Here is a 10,581-nt window from a genome sequence, read left to right on the forward strand (position 1 = left end):
AGAGTCATAACCAGACAGCCTGAGGTATCTTTGGTGACGAAGAAGCTTCCACTCCGAGCGAAGTGATACCGCCCTGAAATCCTGCTGGCGGCCTTTAGAATCCAGTCATTTATGAGTCCAGGTTTTCCATAAGTGCAGATGATCTTCCCTTCTGTCGAGATGCTTCTGCTCCAAAACTGGATCCAGTTGGACCCGGGCGTCCATGCCCCGGCCATTTTTGTTAAAAACTAAAGACCCTCTCTCTCAATGTTGAAGACTTTTGAAGGGATCCATTGCTTAAGTTCGTGATACCAAACACAGGTGATGACGTAACCGCTGACTTCAGTAGAACGAGTTCAACCGGACAGCGAGCGAGTTAACCCGCATCCTTTATTTACACTCACCGTGGTCGAGGATTGCGCTTCAAACCGATCACCATCAAGATAAATGTTGGAAATGTCTTACATTCACATTTTATATCCAAATATATTTTATGATAAGGTTAGTAGGGGAATAAGAGAGAAATATATTCCCCGAGTTGGAATCTTCTGCTTTCGGAGCCAGCAGAACCGTCAGTGAAACGATGTCAAATTGCCGCTGGCAAAATAACCTCATTATAATCGAATGTTTCTCACAGGACTGGTTCCAGATCTGTTTTTGCTTTAGCAGACTGCAGGAAGAGTTTCCTGCATGCCAAAGATGCCTGGTTGGTTCGATTCTTCCAACCATGCAGGCATCGCCGTCTCCTCTTTGATGTCGGAATGACAGTGATGAATTGCCGTGACCTCCGGTACACTTTCATAATTTAATCTTCTTTTTTTGGGCGTGAAACAGAAATGGGTTTGTGATTCCCGGAGACTATAATCAATGCAAAGTCAGCTTTGAGCAGGTCGGGTCTGTGAATTTAAATACAACAAAAAAAAAGGGGGAATAAATTGCACCATCTGGCATAAACATAACACTTTGGGCTGACCTCAACTGTCAGATACATGCATGCAAATGTGCAGTGACCCAGTCTCCACTGCAAAAAGTGAGATTCGGGTCATTCAAGTGACCGTTCATGTGACACAGACTGAAATGTGACAGGCAAGCGTGGTCAAGGCCAGTCCAAGGAGCCAACCACAAGCTGCTTCGGTGACGACTGCAACAGCTGCAGACACAAAGAATATATATATATGGCATTGTTATATATAACCCCGGTAGTTTTAATCAGCGGTTCCGAGTGCTGGTTTGCATCCGCTATACCAAGACCAAGCACGGATTCTGCTTGGGCATCACTGGGATGATTTAAATGCATAAGAGGGGAATTAAGTTTTGCTGCTGATGGCATTTGCCAGTATTATTTACATTCAGCTAAACGCCCTGAGATGGTTTTCATGTGATATGAGGATGGAAGGAGGGTCGGGAGAAAAGAGGAGAGCACAAGACTGATGTTTACATAATCGGGGAGAGGAGATGGTAATCAGAGATGTATGAGGACGTATTGCTTGTTGACGAAACGTCCCCCAAATTGAATCTGAGAGCAAACGGCGTTGATTTCTCTGCTTATCGACCTCGTCGGTTCTCTCCAGTTCATCTTCCCTGCTTCCACATGTGGAGCCGCAAAAGAGATCCGCGTCTTCCCGCCGCTCCGCCACCAAACCGTTGTCTCCGCTCAACGGATGCATCTCAGGGAGCTTCTCAAGCTGCATGGCCGTAAATCATGAATTTACGATTTCAGAATTTCAGATTTATAAAAGGGTTTAATCTTGTGCTTGTGATTACCCTTTCATTTCCATTTAGACTTTAACCTGGGCAGGACCTTTCCTCCTCCCTCTTCCTGTGGAAGAATCCCAGTCAATCCCATCACGTTGCTGCAGATGGAACGGAGTCGCACGCTGCAGTGGAAACATTCAGGGGCGTTTTAATAATAGACCCTGTGACACTTCTGACCCCGGTGTTTAGTAGAATCCTCTCGAGTGAATAACTTTACCCCGTCCTTGTTTGTCTCCTTTGAAAGACATCAAGGGGAAGGACCTGCGCTCCCACGGCGTTGAGGGGAAGTCATTAATGCTGTTAACCGGGGTCCGTCCTTGGCTGCTGTTGGGGGGGGGGGGGAGGGGGGTGGAGAGACGGGGTCCACCTGACCCCGTCTCTCTGCAGGGGGACGCCGTCGTGTGGAGGAAAGACCTTGCAGCTTCAAAAGCCCGTTCTCCGAGGATCCGAAAATAGAACAGAACTACTGTTTGTGAGTGAAGGGGGGGGGGGGGGGGGCAGGACCATATGCTCTTCCTTCTGGCCGTGAAACAGGATGAGCTAATTAAATCAAGCGCTAAGTTTTACACGAGTGGGACAAAGCTTCTGTGTTTCTACATGACAGCAGTAATTACTGCTGTAAAGCAACGCCGCCTGGCTAACGGCACGCAGCTAACGCCCAGCGCAACGTGCTACTGAAGCTCATCAGGAAAGCTTTAGCGTTTGCTCATTTACAGGTCGAACCTTTGCTTTTCTCCAGACACCTGATGTTTGTTTGTTTGTTTGCTTTTCATCCGGGAGCTCGCCAATCTGAGGAGCTGAATTTAACGCCGCCCCAGATGCTTGTGTCCCTCCTGGCGACGGCTGAGAGGAACAAAGACGAGGAGAATAAGCCGCTCCCTGCATGCTGATAGAAATGTGCCGACACCTATTTGGATATTTATTCTAAATATGAACCAAACCCGTGCGTTATTTACCTGCAATCTGCAGGGAAAGCGTCGGCAGCTGCGTGTGGTGGATTTACACATCAAACATTTCCCTCGCTGCCTTCCTCTTCGTGTTGTCGAGCTCTCTCCTCTTGTCTTATTTTACATCCTCTCAAAGGAGCGTCTTGTCTTATATTCATTGTCTTAATTCCGCCGCCAAGGAGGTGATGGTTTTTCCAGGTGTTTGTCTGCTTGTTGGCAAGATAACTCAAAAAAGTCACAATGAGGAAACTATTATGCATTTGAATAAATGAGATAATTTTATTTTGCACCCACACGGGAGTTCGCTCAGCTGATTTGACCTCCTAGCATTGTGGGCGTGTCAAAATGGATCAATGGATATCTGACAGACTTCCCCCTGCAGCTTCGTAACACTCTGACATAAAAAAAAAGCCTTATTGCTTGGAGGTTTTTATCCTTGAGTATCACCAAGTTTAAATTCCTCTTGAAAATAACTATAATTATCCAGATTAGCAGAAACACATTAGTTAAAATCTTCCTCCAGCTGCAAAAACTCATCAAAATTTACCTCGATTCTTCTAATCCCAGGCTGACAAGCTTTTAATATTCTGTCGGTTGGACTTCTCTTGTAGCATCCGCTCCGTAATGGCGGATGCATCTCGCGCCGGCGCATTTGATATCCTCTTCAGCCGTCGCGTCCTCAGGAGCTGTTCTCATTTGGTTGCAATAAAGACGCCTCTAAATCCTCCACATTTGACCTTTTTCATGCACGCCGGCTCCCCGCCGCCGCCGCCGCCAGCCGGCTGTAAACTGTAGCAGGCTGCTGCTTTTAAAGAAGTCGGTGCATGGAGAAATGAGGAGCGTGGAGCACCGGTTCACATCCAAGCAGGCTGTAAATGTCACCTAAACCCTCTTCCGCTGTTATATTTGGCTATTCGCGCGCTGATTTACTCGTGAAACCTTCTATCTATTCACGGCGAGAGCTGTGAAACGCTTCGGGGAGAGCTCGGGGGGGCCAAACGCCGAAAAGCTAAAAGGGAAATTTGGGACAGGGCCCCCGCTTTAATGCGTAATTGCTTTGGGCCTGTGGATCTCAGCCTGATGGAGGCCGCTCGCAGCCGGGCCCTGGCTCCACCGACCCACTTACATAGGAATCAGATAGCAGAGCCAGAGATTGTGTTGCAGCACGGGGGCCGTCGGATCAGGATATTAATACCAGCCTCTCTCCGCTCTAATAGACTTTGAGTTGAAGGAGTGGCTGGAGTTCAGGCCTCGAATGTGATTAAGGTCGGCCACCCAGGCGGCTCGCGTGGCTGCGTCTCTGCAGCCGAACAGCTTCCGTCTACGTTTGTGGGCCCGAACGAGAATCTGAACTCTTAATTCAGGCACGCGTGATGGATGCATCCAACCGGATTCATCGTGCACAGACGAAACCGGCCCGAGGTCGGATTATTAGCAAGGACTGTGACGTCTTAGCCGGTTCGAGACGCGACCGCGGCGCCATTAGCTGATGGAGATCAGCGAAACGCCACTGCAGCCTCAGCCTTAATGGAAAATAACAGAGGATTTTGTTCATCCAGGGAATCCAGCGAAACACTTTCATCCCAAATTCCGGCACTTCTTTTATTTACAGAAATTTGCACAATTTATTTATAATCTGTCAAAAATATCGATGACAAAGACACTCGGTGGATTTAATGGAAAACTGGTTGGATCATTTCTGGTGATTAAACCTCACTTCCTGCAAATGTTCACCTGCTGGCCAATAAGTCCCGCCCACTGACAGGTGCTGCCGTGATGACACCATCAGGATTAGGCGAAAGCGGGACGTAAATAAATTGCGATTTTTCACCTCTAAGGTTCTCAGATGGTTTCATTTAGTAAATTGTCAGAAACCCAAAGAGTTAAAATGATCCAAAAATACACGGAAAAGCCGACGGCGTGGGTGCGAGTACGAACGCAGAGGTGTGTGGAGGGATCTGAGTCATCAATTCCTCTCCCGTGATTCAGCGTCACGATTCCAGGCCACAAACTACCGCTTCACAGATTCCGAAAGCACATGACGCTCCGGCGCCGGTCTCTTCTTTTGACACATGACCTGTCGCCATAATTGAATCCATTCCATGACCACCGGATTAAATATTGATCATGGAATCACGCACATAATCTTATTTTAAATGCTTGTTCTGCTGTGCAAGGCTCTCTGCTAATGAGACACTTGAAGTGCTCTGACTCCTCACCGCCGCCAAATTGATCAAAAGCTAAGAGATTACAGATTTGTGAAATTAGTGGCGCACGAGAGGAGTTTCTATTTCAATCATCGCCGCGGTGGGTTTGCACGACATGCACACGGCCGAGGAGTTATCATTCACGTTCTGGCTTATCATAATGCCTTGTGGGATGTAAAATGAAAAGAAATTAATTAGCCGTCCACAAAAAATGCCTCGTCAGAGTCTTTCAGCAGATTTTATTGGCGGCCTCAGCAGGACGCAATCGATGGAGCTTTGAGTCATTTCATTGGTTCTGGCAAAATGGCGCCACTAAATGTCATTTTCTGTGGGCATGTAAAGAGGGCAGCTCTTAAACTATGGTGTCATTTAGCATTTATTTTAAATTATGCAATAAATACGCTACAAAGGAACATTGGCTTCGGTAGAGTTACAGACGCTACAAAAACTGATGTGTCCCGACGAATCGTACGGCGACAGGAAGTCAAAAATATATCCCAACAAGAGAAAAAACTTTACAGTTTCATGCATACAGATGAGTTTTAATGCTTTAAAAGACATACAAGAGTGGATGGCCACAGTAGAGTTGAATTTATTGACACAAAAAAGAACCCCAATATAAATTCTATCATCTTATCCTTACACAGGTTTACCAAGACCAACAATCAAAGACAGACAAATGGGACCTACCATTTTATGTTCATCTAATTCCTGTGCAGTTTTTTTTTCCCTTTCCTTGGTCTCAAGGTTGCAAAATGAACTGCCCTTGTGTACTTCTACTTCATATTAGATATTTGTATATCATTCGTGTGTGAAGCTGGTAGCTTTTTTTTTTTTTTTAGCCTGTGCTTCATGCAGGCTGGGCTGCGTGACTTCCTTCTCAAAGAATAATTCACAAATCGAAACAGTCTCCCGAACCCTAACCCCGGAGCTGAGGCTATGTTGTAACCTGCTGTGGTTGTTTGTTCTATGTGCCGCACCTCCGTTACAGAGGCTACATCCAGACCCCCCCACCCCCCCCCTGGATGAGGTGAATGCAGGCCGATGTGTTGGAAAAACGCTTATAATCGCGCCGACCTGTGAGAGAATTGGGGTCCAGACCTGCGCTGCTCCTGAGGCAGGAGGATGAAAATGTGCTAAAAAAAAAACACCTGCAGCAATGACACCCCCCCCCAACACCCCATCCTCATCTGTCATGCTACTGCGGCAGACGTTGCCATGGTAACAGAAGCAGGGTTTTGTCCTGTGTGATAGAATGCGAACCGTTGACTTCTGCCTCTTGTAAAAAAGCGAATCGGCGGTAATGGATATGGATTTATGGGCCGCAGCTGCGTTGTCTGTGACGCCGGTTGGCACACCCACAATGCCACTGGATGTGTTTTTTATGATGTGGGCTGACTTGTAAATGTCATACTTTAAAGAGCCCCGGTGTTAATTGGCAGCAAAGGGGGGGGGGGGGGGGAGCTAGAAATGAATGAATGGACGTGACGTTGGAGACTTAAGACTTCAGATGTTTATGCAGCGCAGACATTTAACAAAAACCTCCTGGAACTTATGGAAAAGTATGCATCATGTCTTGAACAGTGACTCCATTTTGTGTGACTATCAGGTAGATCTGGCCTGAAGGTAGAATCTCAGTCACGATGTGGAATATAATTATTGTATATGTTATCTTTATCTGCAGTTCTTCCGAATATTCCGGGCCATAGACATCGCCTTGGGAACACGTGTACGCACGTACATAAATAATCACACTCGACTCAAACAGGGGGAAGTCCTTCATAGATTTCCTTCATTTTTCGTACGTGATCAATCTTTAATCTGCGCCTCTCCTCCGTCCGAAGCTGCTGCTGCTCTCTGCCGGCACATTAAACTTTCAGTATGGTAACCGAGATAAACCAAGAGGAAAGGTGAAACGTTCTCGGGGGGGGGGGGGGGGGGCGTTACAAGGTGCCAGACGGCTCGGAATTAGCGTTAGCGCTGAAAACCTGCCGCCGGCACTGCCCATTCAAGGGTTGCAGGTTTTCACGTACAGGTGCCTGAGGGAGCTGTGTGTGTGTGTGTGTACTGATACTTATGTAATGTAGCTCAAATATCTTCTCTCTCTCTCTCTCTTCTGTTATTTGTGTGTGTGTTTTTTTCATTTGTTCGTTTTTTTGTGTACTTGAGGTGTGGCATAAAGAAAATATGTAAGAAAGTAATCCTTGCCCAAGGATGTACATGCATGCTCGGGGTACATCTTGCACATGCATGGAAAAAAAAAAAAAAGCATATCACAGAGAACATTGTGTACAGAAGGGACGCTGGCATCCACTGTGACCTTTGACCCGAGTGTTCAGCACGTCTGTTGTGCTGCGACGACGCTTTGATTAATTAGGCGAACGTGATGATGGCGCCTTACAGACTCGAGAACAAAGTCTGTGTCGGGTGATTAAAAGGGCAAAGCAAGCAGAGAGAGGATGAGGTGACGAAAGCGGACAAAGAAAAGAGAGAGAAAAGAGTTGAGGAGGAGAGAGAGAGGAGCTGACATCCACCGGATGTCCAGGTGGTGTTTAGGCTCGTCCGTCCCAGTCCAAGTGCAACTAAAGTTATTTGTAGAATATTCCAGATGACATCTTCTGTTTTTTTGCACGTAAAATACGATATTTAATTCATGCCACGAGATACACAGCATGTCACTTTTGTTGTAAAAGGCCCTCCTCAGATGTCACTGAATAAATAAAATCTATATACGTATATTTTATTAAAGCGAGCTAAAGTAAGACATCGTGCCTTTACATGTGCTTCAATGGGACCTTGAAAAGAGAGTGATTTAAAACCTGGAAAATGTATCTCTTAGTCACTCATTCAGCCAGAAGTGGAAAACAAAACATCTAAAAGATCTGCTATAAAATAAATTTAGTTAAACAATAAAGAAGATGACTTAAATGAAAACAAGAACCAATCTTTTGTACATCAAATCACTTCAAATATAAAAAAAATAAACAAGATTTACTTTCAAATAAATCTGCAGCGCTGCAGATATGAGTACAGCGACAGCCACTTGCGCGGCTCTCCGTCAGCCAATCGTCTCGTCCGTTGCCATCCTCTCAGCCAATAGGAACGCAAGGGGCTGTCTTGTAGGGGAGGGGGTTGCGTCTCATTAGCTAGATTCCAGGACCTGGCTCTAGCCCACAGGATGCATTCATCTGGAAAGGATTCAGTCCAGAGGGGGGGAATTCATCATCTGTGGCATCACCTCCTCTTCCTCCTCTTCCTCCTCCCTCTCCAGGAAAGACGAGAGTGGAGGAAGTGAAAAAGGAAAACAGAAAGAGAAGTGCAAAATTTTAGAGAGGTGTGTGTTTCCTCTGTTAAATTCTTAACCTTCTTTGCAAAATTCTGACTAAAATTGCTACTTTGGCTTCATCATAGACTTGCATTTCTGCAAATAACCAACGTGTCTCACCGCTATTCCCTTCTTTAATCAGAATAATTCACACCACATGATTGGCTGAAAATATATTTTCTTCAGCCTAAGCAGGAAGATCTTATTTTGATCATTTACCTTAAATTAGCTATTTTAATTAAGGATGGGTGACAAAGCTAGTTAGCAGGCGAGGGTTTCTGCACAACCTGGCGGCGCAAACATCACCCGTATGCACAATTAATGATGTAATTCCATATTTTATTACCAAATTAATCTTCAAATTTTCTAACTTCATCCTATTCTTTCCACCCAATAGCTGCTTTTATTCCATGCAGGCTTTTTCCACCACAATCAATACGCGCGATGACGATTTATCATAAACTAACACCAGACCGTTGTGGTAATTACAGCGAATATTGAAGCCACTTGAATATTAATGGGGGTGTTAAAGCGGATTCACATTAATAGGTCAAGAAGAGAAGAGGGGGGGGGGGGGGGATAAAACCATTGTTTGAAAGACCATTATTCTAATGAGAGTGCACAGACCTTAATAGAAATCAGCCAAACCATTAACTTCTGTTTTAACGCAGCCTGGTAATGTTGCTTCCAACATTTGTAGACATGTGTAAATGTGGTTTCATCCATACTTCCCCAAAAAAGCATCGTTCAGGACCTTTTAGGCACCAAAATAAAGATGAATTAGGGTTACCGTGTTACGTTAATCTGAACTAACACCAACTAAAACAGGAACGATAGTCAAAGAGCGCTTTCATCATTGTCTGGAATGAAAGCGCTGGCTGTTGGCATCAAAATTAACTTCAATATTTACTGGCAAGTGACTCTCCTTGTTCATCTGATTCCCTGCACGACATTGAAAAACGTTAGAACAGAAATAACGTTGTGTTTTGTGTCCTCCAGTAAGACTTTAAGGTTGAATTTTTGAGTCTCAAAGTATTTTAATGAGCAACTTTCAAAGGGTTAAAGAGACTCCTGGCATGCTTTTCATTGTCCTCTTGCTTAAATCTCTCCCCTTGGGGTTAATAAACCCGGAGGTCATCAGTGAGCTCCACTGAGGTTAATGAACGGCTTTTTTAGTCGGGTAAAGTCGTGATGCTAAGCAAAACCACGCAAATGTTTTCATCTTGCAGGGCTGGTGCCGTTATACCTTCCATCTTAAACCTTAACCCATGAAAGTGAAGCCACTAAATACGATGCATTTCAATTTAACAGAGTGCACTCAGGCAGTCAAGCCAAGCTTATAATCAATAAAATCGAGTACTGTATTGAAATATCTGACGATAGATCCAAGGGTTTAAAAGCTTGTATAGATGACATCATACCAAAATGTGTGGAAATTATCTTTTTTTTCTTCTTCATTTTTCCACCTTTAATTTCTCCCCGGACTCTTTTCAAAACGGTATTTCCCTGCAGAGACGCTGAAAGACACGGGGGATCCATCTTCACGCGACACCCTGTCATCAGCCGCCTGGAGGCAGCTCGCCCTGAATGGACCGATTTAAAAACATGGCTGACATGTTGGACACAGACCGACAGTCACACTCCGTAATTTCTCGCCTGGTGATTGCAGGCGAGTGTTTCGCGGCTCCGAGGACGACGCAAGTTGGCTTTTCCTCGCTGTCACGTATTGGATTCTGAGGGAGGCGTACTTTCTCTCATCAAGAGTCATAATTTACTTGTCAAAGCAGGAGTCCTCTCGGCGTGAGACGGCTCTCCTGGGGTTATAATTGCGAGACATTTTTTTTTTTTTCCTGAAATGCCTCCAGTCAAGATGGAGCGTAGGCCTGCTACTCATCCTTTGTGTACTCTTCCTTTAAAAACAAGCCACTTACACGGGAAACAACAACAACAACAACCGAAAAACATGCAGTTAAACCCTCTTATACTTTCGCCGTCCTTCTTTGTCGTCAATAGACTTTCAGCACAGATTAATCCCGGGCCTACAGTAGCACAAGGTCTCCATCTTGTGGGGGGGAGGGGGGGGGACGTGTTAAAGTTGTTTGAAGCAATAAATGGATTTTAAATGAATCAAACCGCTTGTTAAATTCGGCTGAAATTGAGTTTTATTTATTTTTGATGGCGTATTGGACACATTACGAAGGGAAACAAAGCACTTTTCAATCAGCCGGTATTACAGTTGAAATGAGCAAATATTTCACCATGATGACCATGATGACATTCCTGATGCAGATTTGTTCTCCAGGCCTTCGCAGGGACCGCCACCGTCACCCTCCGTCACCGCCCCCGGCCTGGAAGAAGTCCGTTTCGT

The 10,581-nt window shown here is 45.3% G+C and overlaps 1 protein-coding gene across 1 annotated transcript in view; it reads right to left on the reverse strand.

Annotated features, from left to right (window-relative positions):
• Nucleotides 1-1,670, reverse strand: part of ankrd53 (ankyrin repeat domain 53) — a 6,045-nt gene extending 4,375 nt beyond the window's left edge. Inside the window, exon 1 of the mRNA XM_068756093.1 lies at nt 1,533-1,670. Within this exon, the coding sequence (XP_068612194.1) occupies nt 1,533-1,670 (138 nt within the window). The remainder of the gene's footprint in view (nt 1-1,532) is intronic.
• Between the last annotated feature and the right edge of the window lie 8,911 nt (nt 1,671-10,581).

The sequence above is a fragment of the Brachionichthys hirsutus genome, chromosome 23 (genome assembly GCF_040956055.1).
Source record: "Brachionichthys hirsutus isolate HB-005 chromosome 23, CSIRO-AGI_Bhir_v1, whole genome shotgun sequence".
Lineage (NCBI taxonomy): Eukaryota > Metazoa > Chordata > Actinopteri > Lophiiformes > Brachionichthyidae > Brachionichthys > Brachionichthys hirsutus.